General features: G+C 28.6%; 1 protein-coding gene and 1 long non-coding RNA gene across 27 annotated transcripts in view; one reads left to right on the top strand and one right to left on the bottom strand.

Annotated features, from left to right (window-relative positions):
* PMCA (plasma membrane calcium-transporting ATPase 3) overlaps window positions 1–22,333 on the top strand; it is a 67,401-nt gene that overhangs the window by 16,519 nt on the left and 28,549 nt on the right. For 17 of the 26 annotated variants that reach the window (XR_015291455.1, XR_015291451.1, XR_015291454.1 and 14 more), the window contains 12 exons: window positions 5,994–6,271; window positions 6,347–6,544; window positions 6,667–6,893; window positions 7,192–7,327; window positions 7,415–7,549; window positions 9,382–9,417; window positions 12,047–12,402; window positions 12,717–13,201; window positions 13,464–14,509; window positions 14,774–14,988; window positions 15,589–15,740; window positions 20,252–20,384. Coding sequence is in view for 21 of the 26 variants with exons in the window: in XM_086905813.1 (XP_086761939.1) it covers window positions 6,115–6,271; window positions 6,347–6,544; window positions 6,667–6,893; window positions 7,192–7,327; window positions 7,415–7,549; window positions 9,382–9,417; window positions 12,047–12,402; window positions 12,717–13,201; window positions 13,464–14,509; window positions 14,774–14,988; window positions 15,589–15,740; window positions 20,252–20,384 (3,276 nt within the window). In the remaining 5 variants the exon portion in view is untranslated. Of the gene's footprint in view, window positions 1–4,774; window positions 5,072–5,216; window positions 5,292–5,975; window positions 6,272–6,346; window positions 6,545–6,666; window positions 6,894–7,191; window positions 7,328–7,414; window positions 7,550–9,381; window positions 9,418–12,046; window positions 12,403–12,716; window positions 13,202–13,463; window positions 14,510–14,773; window positions 14,989–15,588; window positions 15,741–20,251; window positions 20,385–22,333 lie in introns of those variants that run through there. The other 9 variants (XM_086905804.1, XM_031916245.2, XM_086905808.1 and 6 more) reach the window with 9 other exon arrangements.
* Window positions 18,740–20,105, bottom strand: LOC105735313 (uncharacterized). Its single transcript, XR_015291456.1, has 2 exons — window positions 19,237–20,105; window positions 18,740–19,057 (listed from the first exon to the last, which is right to left on the bottom strand). It is a non-coding gene; the product is annotated as an uncharacterized LOC105735313 (long non-coding RNA).

Below are 22,333 nucleotides of genomic sequence, written 5' to 3'. Positions count from 1 at the left end.
GGAAATGTTATTGAACTTAAAAATGAGGTTTATTTTCATATCTCATATTTCATTCTCTTAATAAATTCTTATCCTTTATGTTATATATAATAAATTATGTTGTATTTTTAAAAAGCTTAAATATCCAATTTTTCTTCCGTCGAACCGATAGTAGCGCTCTCACGTTTCTTCACGAAAGTACGAAATTCGAGTTCAATTCGGTTATGGCAGATGGCACATTTGTGTGTAATCGCCCTTTCTCCCCTCCCATTTGCCTCGTGTGTCTACGTTCAAATATATCCTGAATATGTTCTCGTTCCTTTTACCCGTTAGTCTCGATTGACGTCATATGACAACGTGGAGCACATTAGCGTCATGAAATATTTGTATGATACTTTACTTCGGCACGTTATCAACTCTCTCAGTTTACAGCGGCTTAAACCGATATCTTAAAATCTGTCAAGCTTATTATCGGTAACTTGGCGAGGATACATCTCCAATGCCACCATTTTTCGATCCCCACCATTTCGTCAAATGGTTCTATTGTCACTATTGAGTGCTTACAACCGTTCATAAATTTTTCTTCCATATTCGTGAATTCGTTCATCCGACGAATTAAGACGTAACCATCTCTTTTGCAAAAGACAATTCTGTTAAAGTTTCTAGACAGTCCTCAAGTGTCATTCTGTTAACCTTGGTTTATAAATATTTAGTGTGTATGTACGCATATATTGTGCAGTTTGTTGCTGTGTAAAAAAAAATATGTATTTGGATTTTTTTGTAAGTACAACTTTATTAGAAAAGTTTAATATCTTTTTGTAATGAAACAAATATTATTAATAATTTTATAAAATATTATTAATAAATTTATAAGTAAACATGTCTATGATACGTAATGATGGATTTCTTTAGTTCTTTAGTGATTTTAATTAAAAAAAAAAAAAAAAATTAAAAACTATAATAATAAATTAAACTGTAATTATCAATTAATAATAAAATTCGATGTCATTATTAAAAATCAACGATATTGATATCAATAGTATTTTATAACTTCGTTACTATATTAATTTGATTGAAATTCATAGAATAACATAAAATTAAGAATTTAATGAGAAAGAAATTCTACAATGTTTAATAAAAACCAGACAAGAGATGTATTTTTTATTTTTATTTCTTACATAGCTCATCGGAAAGAAGCGACTAATGAGAACATGAACAGTGAATGGTTTCTATGGTATTCGATGTCGCGCGCGCGCGAGCAATCCAGTATCGCATAAGTAACAGCATATAAATACACAAATGCATACAAATTTCCAGTATTCTGCGGTTTAATTGTCACTCATCGTTCTAAGTAAGATCATCCTATTTAATTTTTATGCTATAGAATTTGAATCTATTTATTTGATTATTTATTCTTTTATCAATATTTTTTAATTAAATTTGTTTATTTTTTAATTAAATTGTTTAATAAAAATAATATAATATAATAGTGGTATTTTTATTTAAAATAATATTAATCGTGATATATAAATTGATTTTCATCGTATATGAAATTGATTTTGTTTGAATTCGTAAATGTATTTGATAATATTATTGATATATATCTATATATTAGATTTCAATCAAGTATATTTTATCTGTCATTAACATATTTTTATAATATGATAGATAATATCGAAATGTTAATTAATTATTTGATTAATTTAATTAGTAGAACCGATTCTTTTTTTTGTTGAAAGAAACGTTATCTCTAAAATCATGATCTAAATTAAACAATGAGTTTTTTATAATGAATCAAATAAAAATTGGCAATAAAAAGATTAAGTTTTTCTTTCTTTTATACTTTTTTTGAATTAATTTATATTAAACTAGTTTCGTTTAATTTCAATATTAATTTCAAATTATTAAACAAAATAAATTTTCCATGATTATCTATTTCTACTTTTTAATTAAAATAAATTTTTTTTAAATTTCTTCTAGAATAAATTATTGTTATGAAAGTTTCTATATTGTTAAATTAATTGAAGCAAACATTAGAACTCGTAGAATATAGTTCAAATATCTTGAATAATCAAATACTTCGGATACATTTAAACCGTATATTTGGATTGTGCATTATATACTTTGATTTTCTTCAGAAGTTTTGAAATTTTTCTTTTATTTTGCTTATAAAATGACAGAATTGTTTAAAAAAAGATATTTGTTTGATTTATTATCAAAATATATTGATGAAATTGTAGTAGAGTTCTTTTATTATTTAACTAATTCCATCGATGCATAATCACAGAAATAAATACCTACTTATTATTATATCATAAATATTACACTATTTAATATTAACTAAATATTAACTTTAATATTAACAAAAGTATAATTAATATTTACAATAACTGACTACTTGCTATATTATAACTAACTTACTACTCATTACTCATTACAATACTGATTACTGATTATTTCCTGCAATAATTGCAATAAAATAACTGCATATATGGTTATGGTTCTGATCTCTTGAAGTGCAAATAAATGATGAATTCTAGAATAAGAATTCTAGAAATAAAATATATAGGATATTATGTATTGTTTAGGATAATATTATAATTCGTAATTTGAATATATAAATATTAAATATATATGAGTTGTTCATGTAAGAAATTTGCATCAAAATAATGCTTTTATTCGAGTCAATAGGAACTGTAATACTTTCACGAAATATTATAATTAGAGGCTTAGAGATTATTGTTGGTTTTTTCGGAATTATTGATGAATCAATTGCAATTACATCTTATTAATTATTGATATATATATATAAAAAATTATGAAAAAATATATTGTAATATAAAAAGTATATAATATCTCAATTTATATGGTACTATATTCATTATTCAATATTGAAGATAGTGATGGTATTTTATTATATGAAGATCTTTCATCTTGATAGAAGTAAAATGTGACATAAAATCTAAACGGACATTGTATGAAAATAAGAGTAATTTATTATCTTTATGCTTAATATGGCAGTAGTTAGTCTTCCTATTAGCTTTTAATTAAGGAAGCCCTTTTCTGGTCAACAACTCTTCATGTATTAAATCTAGATATATATAACCTAAAGGAAAAAAAAAAATAAAATTTTTTACTCGATTTTTCTGTGGATTTTGAATTATACTTGGAGTATAGATATAATATAGATACATAAGTATAGATTTATAAGAGAGAGATTTTATCGCCTAGAAAATTACTAGTTATAACTGGAAGTAAACGGAAAAACATAATCGATATATATATATATATATATATATATATATATATATATATATATATAAACCGAGAAGTTGAAAATAGATCTTATAAGTTAAATTTATCAAAGATTTTTGAAAAATTATTATAAAATCATATAATTAATATGGATCAAAAAATAATTAAAAATAATTTGTTTGTGTTTAAAAATAATTTATTTACGACAATTCTTCTATTATTCTATTATTCTATTCAATGATTAAATATTTAAATATTTAATAATAAGAATTTTTTGTCACCGTAAATTTTCTGTCTCTTTCTATCAAAAAGTTCGAATAAATTTAAACAATAGAAGCAATAGAATAATAAAACATCCGCGTGAAAATACGAAAATAGTTGAAATTGGATGGTAAAAGAATCATTTCTCTTCTTTCTTTAGTAACTCCCTCTTTTTCTGTTGCTTTGCCGCTCTGTTTGTCCCGTATCGACTGTGGCTCTTCAGCTCAATCAACAATATCGACATACACTCTCGAAATATAGAGCATAGAGAAAATATCTCTTTCCTCCATGCGGCCAAGGAAATGGACTCTGATTGCTTAAAACAATTCCTCTTAGTTAAATGATGCTTTTTAAATACAAAAGGTTATTGGGATAGAGTGTTGAAACATGATAAAATGTGTGAAAAAATGGTAAAATGTGTTTTATTTCGAATAAAACATCGAGACAATTTTGCTTCTTATTAAAGTATTTTATATTATTTGATAATATTCTTATAATATTTATGAAATTTATGATTATATAATCATAATCTTATACACGCAAAAATGAAATTTTTTTTTTTTTTTTTTTTTATAAAAATTTTCTATCATTTTGTTACGTGATTAATTAATCAAGTATTTTTTGTAGATATTGTTAAAATGTGCTTAAATTATCGCGAATTCTCATTTTTTCATGATGCTACACACTAGTTGTTAATAGAAATTTAAGGCTGCAATTAATTAATAGTTATTTACCAGGAGTCTGTTTGTAATAGGATGAAAATAGTATTATGAGTAAAAATTACGTAAACACGATGAATGAATCAGGTTGAACTTTCAAATGAAAAACGCAGAGAACGTTCAGTTGATCGCGAGATTTGTTATGTGATGTGTCGATTTCATTGTTGAATTCCGTTTCATATGTTTCATGATATCGTAAATTATATATTGCGAAATATCGTGAGTGTTTGCATCAATGAGACACGTTACGATAATCATCTTACAGAGATTAATTATACATGTATATATATTATATTGAAGTAATTTTTTTATAGATTATTTATTAAAAAATTTAAATAAAGATTTAAATACTTTGAGACAGTTGCAAACATTTAACATTTTTGAAAGCTGATCCATGAAAAAATTTTTCTATTTATATTTTTGTATTTTAAAGATTTATACATTTTGTAAATTAAGTTTCATTAAATAAATTTTATACAATTATTATTATTATTATTATTATTATTATTATACAATTTATATTAATGTTAATTTCTTTTTTGTAACGTTGATTTATATAGCATTGAACCACAAGTGAAACCGAAGGAAAATAGTGAAACTTTGCGCAGTACGTGTGCGAGCAACTAGAGGGCAACACGAATCGATTACTATATTGCTAATGGCTTATTTCACTTAACACGCCTTTCCGTGGTGAGCAAATTCGCTGCCTAGAGTAGTGTGGTGCGATTCAAGGTTTTGCATGTTAGAGATTGACAGGGAAGAATGAAGCTTTGTGGTCCATATCAGTAAGGGGAGGTTGGTTTGTATGCCAATTTGTAATCTGTTCTCGGCATCAACACGTAAACTGTCACCAGAAGGTAAACGGGGTGTTCTCTCTTTCTGTGTTTCTCCTTATGTCTCTGTCATCGCTGTTTCTTTTCCGCGGTTGGTGTTATTTTTAGACAGACTATATCGTCAATGTTCGTTCAATTGGTCTGTCCCGTTACACTGTTTCTTCATTGTGACATCATTTCGGAAGAGAGTGTCTAGCACTTTTATTACCGTCTATCATCTTTAAGTAATGATTCATTTGTTGAGGTACATAACCTCAAAACTATGTCGGCATTCGATGACAGTCCAGATAAGATTATTTATCACAAATTTTCCTTTTTTTTAAATTATATTTTATTATTATTTTATCAGATGAATTTTTTTTTCAATTTTAATATGTATCAATTGATAATGTTTCAATTCATTGATTTCAATTTCCTATACAATTTTTTAGAAATTTTCTAATATCATATATGATTTTCAAGTTAAAACCTAAAAGAATTATCTTTTTTAAGCATCTTTTTGACATCGAAATTGTGCAAAATATTATATGTAATATATTACTTCAAAAATTTTTTTTAGTTATATTAATTATTTATAATTAAAATTATTATTATATATAAATAATTTATTCATGAAGTTTTGTTGTACAAATTATTATTTATATAAATCATAAATTTTTTATATTCTGTACTAACGATAGTGTAATATTAGCTTTTTCAATCTGATTTTTTTAAAATTAAAAATGTGTACTAATATAATTATGACATAATATAATACATCTCTATAAATAATTATGACTCACATGTTATTATAATATGTTAATTACTTGTATGTTTTTTTTTATCAATCTTCATATATAACAAAATAATAAAATTCAATCCAATTTTAATTTAAAAGTGATAATTAAAGATATAAAAAAATTTACAGTGAAATAAAATTTCAAGATAGTTTATTTTTTTGTTGTAGCTATTGGTCCTCCAACTTCCTGGAGGCCAGTGGTGTCAGTGACACTAAAGAATAATACGAGCTGCTAGCGTGAAGAAGTATAGTAAAGTTGGCTTAAGCCAACATCGGTGGAAAAAACAAAATGGCAACAATAGATGGCAGACCAACCCAATATGGTATCAGTCTTAAGCAACTTCGTGAGCTCATGGAGCTCCGAGGACGTGAAGGTGTCACTAAAGTCAATAGCTATGGTGGTGTGCAGGAGATTTGTAAAAAATTATACACTTCACCTAGTGAAGGTAAGGTTTTTTTAATTTTTTAATAATTCAGGAATATTTGATTAAAATATTTATATATAAACTTTTGTTATATAGGTCTCAGTGGATCAGCAGCTGATATTCAACATAGACGGGATACATTTGGTTCCAACCTAATACCTCCAAAACCACCAAAAACATTTCTACAATTAGTATGGGAAGCTCTTCAAGATGTTACATTAATTATCTTGGAAGTAGCAGCATTGGTTTCATTAGGTCTTAGCTTTTATCACCCAGCAGATGATGAAGAAAAACGTAAATATATATTTCAATATCTTTTTAATTATTATTTTTTATTATATATAATTAGATAATAATTTAATAAATATATTAGCATAGAGAAAATAAAAAAAAATAATTTTTTTAAACTTTTTCAGCTTTAATAGATGAAGATGAAGCAAAATATGGTTGGATAGAAGGAGCTGCTATATTTATTTCTGTGATCTTGGTGGTAATAGTAACAGCTTCCAATGATTACTCTAAGGAAAAACAATTTAGGGGCCTCCAAAGTCGTATAGAGGGGGAACATAAATTTTCTGTCATTAGACAAGGAGAGGTCAAACAGATTTCTGTAGCTGACATTGTTGTTGGTGATATATGTCAGGTATGTCTAAAAAAATTTTATATTAACAAAAACTGATATTTAAAATGAAATGGACGTTATGATTTACGATTCTCTGGTTAACTTGAAAAACCCATATTTGAATCATTATAAAATCAAATTGTTGTGTTTCAATATAGATATATTTGTATATTTTTAAATTTGATATCTCATGAACTTGTCTTCATATATGAGAACTTATTAGTAAATTACATTCATCGGTAATGAATTTTGGGATATGAATATTATTTTATCAAAAATATAAAGGTCTTCTTTAAATTGGAATCTATCTATAATTCAGATAAAATATGGAGATCTGCTGCCAGCAGATGGTATCCTTATACAAAGCAACGATCTCAAAGTGGATGAGTCCAGTTTAACCGGAGAGTCAGACCATGTTAAAAAAGGAGAATCGTTCGATCCCATGGTACTCTCAGGTGAGGGTTCTGTTTAATAGATCGAACATTAATAATTAATTACTATTAGTATTAGAATGACGATTACAATGATCTATATTTCAAAAGGTACGCATGTGATGGAGGGTTCTGGAAAAATGTTAGTTACTGCAGTAGGCGTTAACTCGCAGGCTGGTATTATCTTTACTTTGTTGGGTGCTGCTGTTGATCAACAAGAACAAGAAATCAAGAAAATGAAGAAAGGTATGTAAATTTGACTTCAATGCGAAATAATCAATGTAAATCTATTTGATTAGATTTAAATATTTTGGGATGAAATAAATTTTAAAATTATCATTTTGAAAACAGAATTTTAATAGAACAAATAATATAATTATTATTTCAATTATAACACTGAAGAGAAGAAATAATAAGAATAATTTTGTTTTCAAAATGATAAAATTTATTTTTAAAATGATAATATATCAAGTTTATTTGTGTCACTATAGTATTTTAAAAAATTAATCAAAGCTCGTTACTTCTCTCCTATAGAAAATGCTAGAAATTTTAGTTTGGATAAAAGAGATTTAATTAGTAATTATTTTAAAAGAGTAGTAGCGGGTATTATAAAGCGCATGGCAAAATACGTAAAAGAAACGTAGACGCATGGAGTTTATTTTGGATTGATGTGAGAATATTTTATTGTGAATTTAATTTTCCAATTACTTATGATATTTTTGTTTTTCTTGGCATGCATTTGCAGTATTTTAAACAATTTTCTAAATTATTTGCCAATTTCTTTTTCTTTCTTTCTTTTTCTTTTTTTTCAAATATGTTTCAAATATGTTTATAGCTTTATTGTTATTATATTAAAAAATTTATTTACAATTATTAAACAAGAAAGCTTTTATATAGTTTAGTAGAAAATAAATAATTTAAGTAGTAGTAATAGAATTTTTATAAGTTAAACATTATAGTATATTATTTATCATTACTGTATAATTGAAACTATTATATTATTAGCTTATCATATCATGCTTATTTTTTTTGAGATATTTAAATTAGTCTGTATTTAATTGTAAATCTTAGTATTTCTATCTTATATCTGTCTATTTATGAAATTTTTCCATTGAATGAGTTAAACATATTTTTTATCATTACTATATTTAGATCAATTCTTACTATGAATCAATGTATTCATTTCATAAATCATTAAGAATAGTTTTTACAGAACATGGAATAAATGAAATGAAACGAGTAATTTGGATAATAGGAAGGTAATTTTATGAAAAGATGCATCGAAAATATAAATTATGATTTGTTGATAAAAAATTTTATTTTTAAGAAAATTGATTTCAAAAATTCGTGACAAAGACATTTATTTGATGGTTTTATTGCATAAAATATTATAGTAATTATTATAAATAATGATTTATTATTGCAAATTTATTATTATAATACGAGGAACATGAAATAAAATTTTTTAGTAATTTTAATAATTGATTAAAAAATTATTATAATTATTTTTTTCGTTGCAAAAAATATCAATAATTGTCAAAGAGTGCATACTTTTGAAGAATTTTTATGATCAATTTTCTTAAAAACGAAGAATCACTTCTTATCTCTATATATTATTAGATGCTATATTTCTATATAATATTCAATATTAAAAATTAGAAACATAAAAAATTTTAATTTTTAAATATAATAACAAAAATCTTATCTTATTGTTCTTTATAAGGGATTAAATAGACTTAAATCCAATATAATTTATTTATTTTTTTTTATGATTTATATGTTGTATGTTGCACAATTTGGGAGGTCCTTTGAATGTTATATAACATATTTTTATAAATGATTAACAACAAATACAATATACCATAATACGGGCTAGTATTTATAAGAGAGAAATAAATCTTCTGAGCCGTTATCATTTATAATAAGCATTACGTTTGGATATATGAGGATAGAATACACGATAGAAATTGAGAGATTAAGAATGAAAGAGAATTTACAAATATGGCGTAACGACTGGCATATTACATTTTTAGATAGATTGCTAATCAATTTTGTTTTGCATGCGTTTTTTTATCTAGAGGCTAAGAAGCAGCGGAAGAAGAAGTCATTAACAGGTGAATAAAGTACTATCATAAATCATTATTGTTCATTATTTCAATGTTCAATATTTACGTATACATTAAACGAGCACGCGCGCGTACTTTTTTTTCTCTTTTTTTTTTTTTTTTTTTTTAAATTTTAATTCACTTGTTTTTCTTTCTTTCTTTTCTTTTTTCTTTATAAATTGTCTTTTATTTTTCTAGAAAGTGCACGTGACACAAAAAATTTTCAAATTATAATCAAAAATGTATAGGAGAATTTCTGATTTTAAATTTTTATCCTTTATATCACTTTGTCTATTCTGTTTATTGCACTATACATATACATATATACTGTATATGCATATGCAGAATGTTTTAGGACAGGTGGTATAAGCGAGCAGAGGGTGATTCTACATGCAAAAATGAGTCGAAAGAAAAGACTATAAATTTTAAGTCATTTAAGGCTTCATCTTCGAGTAAATCAAGTTTGAAAATTTGACAATTGGATACGAATCAATTATCGGTAAGAGATTATTCTACATGTGAAAATAAGTAAAAAGTTTAGAATAACATTTTGTCGTTTGAGTCCTCGTTCTTTTATATATATATATATATATATGGAAAATCGAGATTACTTTCAAATTTAGATTTTCTTGAAAAGCAAAAATTTTATTCTGTATTTTTTACTATTTATATTTCTATATTTTCATATGTAGAATAATCTTCTTTCAATAATTTACGTATATCTAATTGAAAATTGATTAAATTTGTACACATACATTTGACAAATTTTTAAATTCGATTTTCTCGAAAACGAAGTGTCAGATGAAAAAATATTATTCTTTTTTTTTCCATGTAGAATAAATTTTCATACATTTTAAAATGTAGAAATATCTTATAGCGCGAGTCACATGTGTTATAAAGTTGTCTTCTTCAAAATTTAAAAATATTATAGATATTGAGATAATTTATTTATTAATTTATTTCAATTAGAGAGTTCATCATTTAATAATACAAATGGTTTTGAAGAAATTTAAATAATTGTTCCGAAATAATATTCCATTTTTCTTTTTTTAATACTCTTTGTATTATTTTCGATTATTATTTATATAAATTTTTCGAGAAGAAAATAATTATACAAATTTAGATTGTTGTAAAAATGAATATATATATATTTTTGCAATTAAATAGAATATATTTTTTTCCCTATTTAGAGAATTAAATTGTTCAAACCTAAAAATAAATCGTTGAAAAATTTGTTTCAGCTTAAACTCTAATATAAATCACATAATTAAAAATAACAATTATATCGATATATGTAGTGATTTTAGAGAAAACAAATTATAACATCTTATGTGACTTATCCTGTATACATATACACGTATATGCAACACGAAGAGAGTCTTATTTTTCCTAAAAATTGATCTATATTTTTTTCTTTCACTTCCGTCCTATTTCGTCTTCTTAGTATGCCCTCGTATGAATTGAATGAGGAAGATTTGCGAAAAAAAAAAAAAAAAAAAAACATGAAAAAATAGAATCGTATCTCATCCGTGCTTCTCTGTACTTTCTCTGTATTTACGTTTGATTTTGTGAATGCTTTCAAATAGCAATGGATTTATGCATATTTAAAGAGAAATCTTAACCGCTACTATACACTTTTGTATAGCTTTTGATTATTATTTTTTTTTTGTAATGATCTCTCTCTCTCTCTCTCTCTCTCTCTCTCTCTCTCTCTCTCTCTCTCTCTCTCTCTCTCTCTCTCTCTCTCTCTCTCTCTATTTTGTATACTTTATAATTATTTTACGTGTCTATGTTTCTTAACGTATGTTATGCCTTTCGATTAACTCGTATGATTATTATCTCTCTTATATTATTATATCTACATTTCTTCTTCCCTTTCTTCGATAGATACTGATTACTAACATTAGTCACCAGTATCGTTTAATATTAGTTGAAAAATATTTAAATGCAATATATGTAGTTGTATTATAAGGAAACTCGATTCCATTATTTGCCTAATTCTTCTACATTTCTGAAATCAATATATATATATATATGTATTAGGATTAAAAATCATATAATCCACATTTTCCTAGTTTTATTATCTTTGAAACATTATCTATATCTACACCCTTATCTTTAAATCATCTTAAATCGAAATTTGAATATTTCGTGTATTCAGAGTGTATAAGAGTACTACCAAGAATTCGAGTTATAGATATAGTAGATTTTTAATATATAAAATCTTAACGTTTTGACACGGTACTTATTCGTAATAAGCTCAGTTTAGAATCAATCGTGAGCTAAAGACACGAAATTCTTATTTCATTTTTCTGAACAACAATGAATACAGAAACAGCTAATGAAAAACGAAAAAAATATCGAGACCCTTCCTATTTAAAATTCATGAAATATTGTTTTCACTGGATTCAAGGAAATGATTACATATACATATATATATTCGTAAAAAAAAAATCGAGCACATGGCGAATAAGTACTGAATTCGTAAAAAAAAAAAAAAAAAAAAAAAATCACGCGACATATAAAAGTTAATTAACAGATATAAATAAAAAGAAGAAAGATAAGAAAAGGGAATCGAGCTTCAAGCAATAGTTATAAAGAAATTTAAATACGAATGTGTATGTTATTAATGAAACAGACGAAGAAATAACTGGGAACAGCCATGTGAGCGCAGCCAAGCCCGAACCTGGGGAGAACCATCATGCAGTTAGCCACGCAGCTGAAGGGAAGAAGGAGAAGAGTGTTTTACAAGCCAAGCTAACTAAACTCGCCATACAAATCGGTTACGCCGGCTCGACCATAGCAGTGCTTACCGTTATCATTCTAGTCATTCAGTTCTGCGTTACCACATTTTACGTGCAGGGAAAAAGTTGGAAAAACACGTACGCTGGTGATCTGGTGCGGCATTTGATCATTGGTGTAACGGTACTTGTAGTTGCCGTTCCCGAAGGTCTTCCTCTAGCTGTTACCCTCTCCCTCGCTTATTCCGTTAAGGTGACTATTTATCAAATTCATTCTCTTAAAAGTTATATCAAATATACAGTTTCTAAAGCAGAATTTGATAAAAGTATGGATATCTAGCTTTGTACAAATGAGATGATATAATGCCAATCAAAAACATACACTTGAGTACTCTGGAAATTTATTTTTTTTTTAACTTAGATTAAATTATTTCTTTGTTTCTTTTTATGGTGTGAAAACTTAACTTTTTCAGATCGTATATATATATATTTTATTTATTGCTGAAATCGTGAAAAGGAAACTGTTGATAATCGAAGAATTTATATAATTTTTCTGTTTGTGTATAGAAAATGATGAAAGACAACAACTTGGTGCGTCATTTGGATGCTTGTGAAACGATGGGTAACGCGACGGCCATCTGTTCGGACAAGACTGGTACCCTGACAACCAACCGAATGACCGTTGTTCAATCGTACATATGCGAAAAGATGAGTAAAATAACCCCGCAGTTTTCGGATATCCCGTCGCATGTCGGAAACTTAATGGTTCAAGCTATTTCTATTAATTCGGCGTACACATCCAGAATAATGCCTGCGCAGGAACCTACAGATTTGCCGCTTCAAGTCGGCAATAAAACCGAATGTGCCTTACTTGGATTTGTAATAGCCCTGGGCATGAACTATCAGACGATACGAGACGATCAACCTGAGGAAACTTTCACGCGTGTGTACACGTTCAATAGCGTTAGGAAGAGTATGTCCACCGCCATCCCGAGGAAAGGTGGTGGATACAGGCTCTTTACCAAGGGCGCTTCCGAGATCATCATGAAGAAGTGCGTTTATTTCTTTTCTAATAATCTTTTAGCGATTATTCATTCGAGATTAATTCTTTCTCATTTATATTCGAGATGTCTGATCCTATGACGTTATATACGAATAAGATATTATTTCAATTAAGATGGGGAGTTGTTTTGTTCGCGAATACACGCACAGTGATTCATAAGATCAGATATTAAATTAAAAATCTTGTCATTTGTTTCGATAATCTTTTAACATTTCTTTGATTTCGATATTTTTTTTTTTTTTTTTTTCCAGATGTGCCTTTATATATGGTCGTGAAGGTCATTTGGAAAAATTTACCAAAGAGATGCAAGAGCGTCTGGTAAAGAACGTGATCGAGCCGATGGCGTGTGATGGTCTCCGTACTATCTGCATCGCGTATCGCGATTTCGTTCCTGGAAAAGCAGAGATTAATCAGGTTCATATCGACAACGAGCCGAATTGGGATGACGAGGAAAATGTTGTGAACAATCTCACGTGTTTGTGCATTGTGGGTATCGAGGACCCGGTACGGCCTGAGGTGCCGGAAGCGATCAGGAAGTGTCAAAAAGCAGGCATCACTGTGCGAATGGTGACTGGAGACAATATAAATACTGCGCGTTCCATTGCTTTGAAATGTGGAATTTTGAAACCAAACGAAGATTTCCTGATCCTCGAAGGCAAAGAGTTCAATAGGAGGATTCGCGATAGCAGTGGCGAAGTACAGCAACATTTGTTGGACAAAGTGTGGCCGAGGTTGAGGGTGTTGGCTAGATCGTCACCTACAGACAAGTATACACTCGTAAAAGGCATAATCGATAGCAAAGCGAGCGCGAGTCGCGAAGTTGTTGCTGTAACTGGTGATGGAACGAACGACGGTCCTGCTTTGAAAAAGGCGGATGTCGGTTTTGCCATGGGTATCGCTGGCACCGACGTCGCCAAGGAAGCTTCCGATATCATCTTGACGGATGATAATTTTTCGTCGATCGTGAAGGCAGTTATGTGGGGTAGAAACGTCTACGATAGTATAGCAAAGTTCTTGCAGTTTCAATTGACCGTCAATATCGTCGCTGTTATAGTTGCTTTTATCGGGGCATGTGCCGTGCAAGATTCCCCTCTTAAAGCGGTGCAGATGTTGTGGGTGAACTTAATCATGGACACATTAGCATCTCTTGCATTGGCCACCGAAATGCCTACGCCTGATCTTCTTCTTCGTAAACCCTACGGTCGCACGAAACCGCTTATTTCCAGGACAATGATGAAGAACATTCTTGGCCAAGCTATCTATCAGTTGACTGTAATTTTTATGCTTCTTTTCGTTGGTAAATATTATACTCTTTTTTACTCTTTTTTTAAAAACTTTCTATGTGTCATCTTGAATCCAAACGATATTAAATAAGTTCATTATTCTTTTCGAATTATTCGAGTAACGATATTAATAGAAAAAAAAAAAAAAAAAAAAAAAATTAAATCAATATATCGAATTAATGTTTTAAATGATTTTATAAAAATGATTTTTTTTTTCTTTTGGATTTTAAGATGAGCGAAACGGTTACATTCTTTCAATGACGAAATATATTTAATAGGTGATAAGATGCTCGACATCGAAACAGGCCGAGGAGTTGCGCAGGCTGGCGGCGGTCCAACGCAACACTTTACTATTATCTTTAATACATTCGTCATGATGACACTTTTCAACGAATTTAATGCTAGAAAAATCCATGGTCAGCGTAATGTCTTCCAAGGAATATTCACCAATCCCATCTTTTACACTATCTGGATCATGACATGTCTATCGCAGGTAAATTATCTTACAGAATGATTTTCTCACTAAAGATAGTATCATATCGGTGATTATGATCTGATAACTCATCATTTGATCTGTAATAAAGGCCGATGTTAAGATGATTGTGTGTGTGTGTGTGTGTGTGGTATATAAAATATGAAAGAAAAATCATTTTTGGATGATACGAAAGAAATATCTAATACTTATAACGATACTATTAAGATTACCATTAAAACTATAATTATGTATTTGACGATATATTTGTATTTGTTCTCGTTCTGTTTGTTATATATGAAATTAGGAATAGAAATTAATATTGTTGTATATTAGAAATCTTAAATATTATTTTGATAAATTTATAATGAAATCTAGCATAGTTTAATGTAGATTTTGAATTTGTTATAGAAAAATTTATTAATACTTGTTTTTAGCTATCTATCAATAATTATCTTTTAGATAGAATATTACTTTTACTCTTCTATCTAATTAAATAATAAATTAATAAAGATTCCAGCTAAACAGAAATGGATGCAAGAGAAGTCGCTTTACATTTGGGTGATATCGCAATTATTATTTCTTGTATCCTTTTAATAAAATCCTACGTCTGTTTTCTAGGTAGTTATCATACAATATGGTAAAATGGCGTTCAGCACGAAAGCTCTCACATTAGAACAATGGATGTGGTGCCTATTCTTCGGAGTCGGTACTCTATTGTGGGGCCAAGTAATTACAACTATTCCTACGCGCAAGATTCCTAAAATCCTTTCGTAAGTTATAAACATATTCACGTAAAAAGATTACCATTTTCTTTAGTGTCTAGATGATAAGAGATACTTCTGTTCGGTTTAGCGGGCGCAGCCTTTGGCCTAATTTAGATAAAAAAATAATGGTTTCGCCCATGTTGCGTTCTCGAGCAAAAAATATTTTAAAATGGTATTTTTTCGTTACGTATATTCCTTTCGATTTCTCTTCCGTTTTTATCGTATAATTTTCTCTATTGTCTTTTTTTTTTTTTTCTAATTCTTTTTATCTGAATATCAAAGACAATATATATATAGCAACCACTCTAAAAAGCATCTAGGAGCTATGAATATAATTAAACCAATTATATTACTAATTAAATTAAGAGAATGTAAAATGGGAAGAAGTGCAGATTTTTTCTTACTTTCTTGCATTGTGTGACGCGACAGGAACGCGTTACATTAGGAATAAATTTCTTAAACTATTAATAATAATATGAAAACTTTTGAAGCTTTGAGAATGAATTTAACAAGCACGCACTAACAGTGTGTCTTGTTTATAAATTAATTAACTTAAAAAATTGAAAGCACAATTATAATTTGAGTTCTAACAGATTGTGATACGAGCAGCTTCTACGAGCTTTTATCGAGATCTTCCTAATAGACGACAATCGCCTTTGCATGAACCTCTTTATCTCGATCAAATTGTTTATCGAGGAAGATTTATTATATATATTTATATATATATATATATATTTAAAAGGTGTTTAATAATTAAATACGATTCTTGTGCGTTTATCTATTGTGTATAAAATCTCTTATTGGAAAATTGACAATGGATAATAGTTGTATAAAAAATATTGTATTAATTTTATATGTAATTCTTGAAAATTACATTTATGAAAAATTTCCCTTTCTCAAATATATAATATCTTCGATATTAATTATAGGAATTAATTAATTAATTAATTTCTTAATTTTTTTACATAATTATACGGATATTTCTCAACATTAATGTAGAGAAATATTTATGTACATATCTCTCAATATTAATGTAGAGAAATATTCAAATATTTATGTACATATATTATTAGGACAATATTTTCTTATTATACAACAAACATCCGCCATTATTATACGTATATTTGCATATTATTTATGAAATATAAGTGTAGCAACATCTATAGTGAAAAAGACACTACCAAGATAAGTATCATTAGTATTGGTATCGTGTAAAGGTGTAATAGAAGGGAGATATGCATCGTGGAACTCATATTAATTATTATTATTGATAATTGTATATGATATATCGTAGCGCTTCTATTGGTTTATGTTCTCGCTTTTACAATTCCTTTTTCTATTGCTTTTGCTCGTCATATGTTTTTCACTCCATACTAGTATATCGCTTTACGTAGCATGCTCCTTAGATGCTCAGATATTGAAAGGAATCCAATTTAAATAATGATATGATGAACACTGTGATTTGAATTGAATACATTGGACAAGAATGATCGCGCGTGCTCAGTTGTTCCCTCGCTCCCCCCTCTCTTTGTAATTTTACGTTAGTGCTGGCCAAGTAATAAAATGTTCCAAGTTTCTTCTGAGAAAGAAACTTCGAATGTTTGAAGATAAAAAAAAAAAAGTTATAGAATAAGAATAAGTACCACAGTATCTGAATATAGATTGTATATATTTTTAAATTATAGGTATAACGAAGAAGTTGAAAATTATTCTGTAGAGAATGAATAAATCCTAAAGGGATTAATCTACACTGACAAACAATTATTCTCCGACAATCTGTAGATAATGGAAGATAAAATATATCCTGGGACAACTCATGATTAACTAACTTGGTCTATATTTCAGCTGATAAACTAAATGTAAACGCACGACACTTCCTGTACATGATCTGTGTGCATGATCCAGCAATATTACCCTGACTGTTGACGAACAATGTACACGGATTGTTTGAGGACAATGTTTGTCAGTATAGACGGGTCTTTAAAGGGTATTTTGAGCTCAAAATTAATGGAAGAAATGAATATGAATGAATGTTATAAAGCTTCTCATAAAGAGGATCAAAAAGATATTTAAAAATATCTTTATCCGGAATATTATCAATATTATTATGAAAGTAAAATTCTTGGAAATTTGTTAAGCATGTATTTATTTATTTAGATACTGTAGTACGTAGATATTGAAGAAAAAAAATGAGTATTAGTTTGCTTGGTGGATAGTAAACTGTTACTCGTGTCTTGTCTTATAAAACTTAAACTCCTAAAATATTAGCCATTGCATGACTGAAGATCCTTCTCCGACGTCTACGTACTTGTTTGTGTGAAAGAGTAACTAATGAAAACAGCGTTCTGACGATTCACTATACTCGTCACTCACAATATATCACACACGTATTGTAATATATTTGCGTTTTTGTTTGGTGCAAGGGATCTCAGTAGCGTGCTTGAACTGAGTTCAAGTTTATGAACTTTTGATTCCGAAGTTCTCGTGTAAAGCTGAAAATTCGGAATAATTAGAGTTATTATTATAATAAGTGGTATTTTTGCGCTTAGCGCTTTATCTGTAATCACTCTATTCTCTCGCCGGAGCTGTTTCGACTACTTCTTTCAATAACTTGTAACTTTTAACTATTTATCTCTGTCTTTCTCTCTTTTTTTCTGTTTCTCTATCTGTTTCTATGTCTATACATCTATATATATTTCTCTCCTTCTTGTTTGTCTCTTTCCATCTCTGGTTTCGTCCTTGTTCTTTCTCGATCCCCATTTTTATTCATCGCACGCACGGAGCCGAACTTTCTTCTTTTCAAATTCGATTTTTTTCATTCTCTGCATTTATTTCTCTCTGTCCACTTAGGCCATCTCCCAATTCGCAAGATGAGGTTAGGATACGAAAATACCTTGCGAATTGGGATTTAGCAATTTTCGCTGCTCTCGCGTTGAGCGCACTATAACAATAATGAAAAGGCAAAATAGAAGAGAAGAAACATTGAAAAAAACATAACATAAACATAAATTAAATAAAAGAAATGGTTATCAATGTAATAGGATATATACATATATGTATAATGGGATGCTTCTGTGTGGTTGTCCGTTATACAAGCACGTGTTACAATTATGGAAAATGAAGTAATGAAATATGCATATGCATAATAATATGGGGTTCTATTCTCACATCTTTTAATATTAATCTTCTGCATTCGCGCTTTGTTGAAGCTTTTACTGAGCCATTTGTTGTAGGATATACATAGAGAAGTAGTTGCGGATTTTTCTTGAGCTTTACTTGAAAAATTGTCCTTCCTGTACAGGTAACGGAGATCTTGCATCTCCCTGGATGAATTAACAGCACATGTAACAGAGGAAACCAGAAATTGTACATATACGCCGTTTAAACTCGTTTCTGAATGAAAAAAAAAAAAAAAAACGAATCAAAAAAAAGAAAAAAAGAGGAATATGTTCAGAAAAAAAAAAAAAAAAAATCAGATCTCACACTTAATCTTAAAATTTACCAGATCATGTGGGCACCATTCCTCAAAACGTTTTGATCCTTCCTCTCATTATCATTGTATCTATTTTTTTCACCTTTTTTTTTCTTTTTTCGTCAATTACGTTCATCGCTGTCGCCCTTCCCCTAATAAGCTCAAAAGTATCTCTTTTGTCATCATGCACATATCACATGCTACATAGATATCATCCATACATACGATCGTTCTTCATCAAGAAAGCCGCATTTATCGCTCACTTTGTCCGCATTGCACCTCACATTGCATCCCCTCGTTCGTTGGCTCATTCTTTTACACGTCGCAACATTTTTCTTGTATGTGTGCATATATTACTGGCTGTTTCGTAGTTACGGGCTTCTTCAAAAAAACTTTTTCAATAATACGCATTACTTACTTACTGGAAGCAAAATTCATTAGAAGAAAAAAAAAAAATATGCATATAATGTATTATAATGTAATAGAATATATAAATAAGTATATATGAATGAAGATATGCATAATAGAGCAACGTAAAAAAAAAAAAAAAAAAAAAAAATGAATGTTCGTAGTAAATTTATTTTAAATCACAAAAACTTATAGTCATATCTAGAAACTATCGGATATCTATTATATGTCTAGCAACTCTGAAACAGCCTATATGTCTCTCTATTCGTTTGCTTTCCTTTCTCAGCCACTTCTGATCATCGTTGTGCCACTGTCAGTCGATTATCCACTAAAAAAAAATTTAAATTAGCCAGCATCGTCGACACCGTTAATAAAGAAATAACGCGGTTAGGTATCCAAGCTAAGGAGCGAGGGGAAAGATCGTAGAATTGTGAAAATTTTTGGTGCAGTGCGTCGAGGAGCCGGCTCTACGCGTCATCAGTCAGCCAAATCTTAAAAGAAAAAAAAAAAAAAAAAAAAAAAAAATCAAAATCTTTCTCTTAAAAAAAAAAAAAAAAAAAAACCTACTTTGATTATAGACCATGTGTATAACAGGGATCGAGTGATGAAGAATTGGTTTCATGTTTTTTAAAAACAGATGGGGCCGCGGCCAGCCGGATGATATCAGTGCGATCAATCTAGGAGATGAGAAATTCGACCCTGACTCGGATAAAAAGCCGCGCGCAGGACAAATTCTATGGATCCGTGGTCTAACACGACTACAGACACAGGTAACTATCCCTATCTCTCACTCTCATGCCATCGCTCGGAAGTCAGCGTTCTCTTGGGTTCCCCTCTCCCTGTTCCTGGGATAAAATTAAACAATATCAAAAAATAGTACGAGAAAAAAGAGAAAAAAGTAACAAGATGGCTTGAAAAAAAAAAAAAAAGAAATATTATAACAGTCGCACACGCGACGTTCCGATTTTTTCTTTCTTTGGCCTCGGTTCGATGAGTCCTCCGTCGTTCTGGCTCCGAATTCTAGGCATTGTTTCGCCACCAGTCGGCTATATTCAGCATTTCTGAACCACATATATTTGTCATCGACCGTATTACGGCAATAACGGATTATTATTGCATATATCATCGTAGAACCATGTTGTTCTCTTTTTAACCATCTTTTGCGCAGATGGGTTGTTATATTGTGAATGAATCTTCACAGGCAAGAGGTTAGGAAGTGATGAAGAAAAAAATTGAAGCTAGTCTGTATCTTAACGCTATTTTTGATTATTTATGAAAATTTTTTATATGTAGAATTATTGGATTGGAAAAAATAAGGATATATAAGAGATTATATTATATCTTTATAATTAATATCAAGTGATATTCACAGGTTAATTTTTTAATTTTGGATTCACTGTGAAGAAGCATTCATGCAGTGGCATAATCTATGCAGGCGTATAGTCAAAAAATATAATATATGTACGTTTGTTTCACATAAATACGTTTTTTAATTTTTCTCATTTAGTTTTTTACGTTTAAAAACGTTGTTTACCTTGGTTTGCATTTTCATTTGAGTTCTTTGCCGTGTTATCTCGATGATGCGTACCTCATGTTTTAGCCCTTTTGATCTTGCGATATATCCTGCATTAGCTACAGAAAAAAAAAAAAGAAAGATTAACGTTTGAACAAATCGTGCGCTCCGCTTATGTTGAGGATTGAATTAAAGAATTATAAGTTCAATCTGATTGTTTGTTTCAAGTCATTCTCTCTATTTCGGTATTTGTTTCGATATTTAAATCTTTTATTGGATTTTCTAAAGTTCATCAGATCTCCGTATAATCTGTTAGGCATTATTGTTGGCTTTCTTAATCCTTTATAAAATGAAATAAAATTGGAATGATTAATTTCTCTTAAAATTATAAGTTTCTATAAATCTTGAGAGCTTTTTATCTTTAATTCATCTTATCAATTAGCATCTAATTATATCATATTTTGTCTATGTTTCTTTTCAGATTATATTTCAGATTATCTTGATATATTTATTTTGATATTATATTGATAATATATTGATATATTTATAAAGGGTTAATGAATATATTGTCACTTAATTTCAGATATTCTAAAAAATAAAAAAAGATTCAAGAAATTTAAAAAATTCAGATATTAAAAGTTACTAATATTATTTTATCTCATTTGACAATCTCTTTGACATTATGTCTTTCCATCATTATTATCATGGCCATGTTTTTACAGGAGTACAGGACTTGGCTTCTTTATTAAATATAATCATACTTCTTAAATCAGCAAATAAAATGAAAAAGGTTAAATTAAGGCATGAAAAAATAAATGATTAGATTAATCAAATTGATCTTTATTCATTATTTTATGTACACAGGTTTCTGTTAACCTCTGTTGCCTTATTGGCCATTTTCAATCAAAAAATATTCTATTTTAACATAAATTTAATTAAGTGAAATATAGCAATTAAACCAATAAGTTTATTAAAGGTAACCAGGGATGAGTAAGACATAGAAGTAGTTATAATAGATTTCTTCAGCTTCAGTATTATTGGTTAATTGTTTGGAATCCCAAACACATAGATATTTTAGATAGTTAATCATTAGTTTGCTTGATATAGAGAGACAAAAATTTGATGATTTAGAATTAAATTTGGCTTAAGCAATCTTCAATCCATTATCCTAAAGTTCAATATGACCTATTCTCTTCTTGTGAAGTA

The sequence above is a fragment of the Apis florea genome, unplaced genomic scaffold, assembly GCF_048593485.1.
Source record: "Apis florea isolate Af1SG1 unplaced genomic scaffold, ASM4859348v1 contig_2492_pilon, whole genome shotgun sequence".
In the NCBI taxonomy this organism is placed as follows: Eukaryota; Metazoa; Arthropoda; class Insecta; order Hymenoptera; family Apidae; genus Apis; species Apis florea.
The sequence above is the reverse complement of the archived record's forward strand: the minus strand, read 5'-3'. Positions and strand labels throughout refer to the sequence as shown.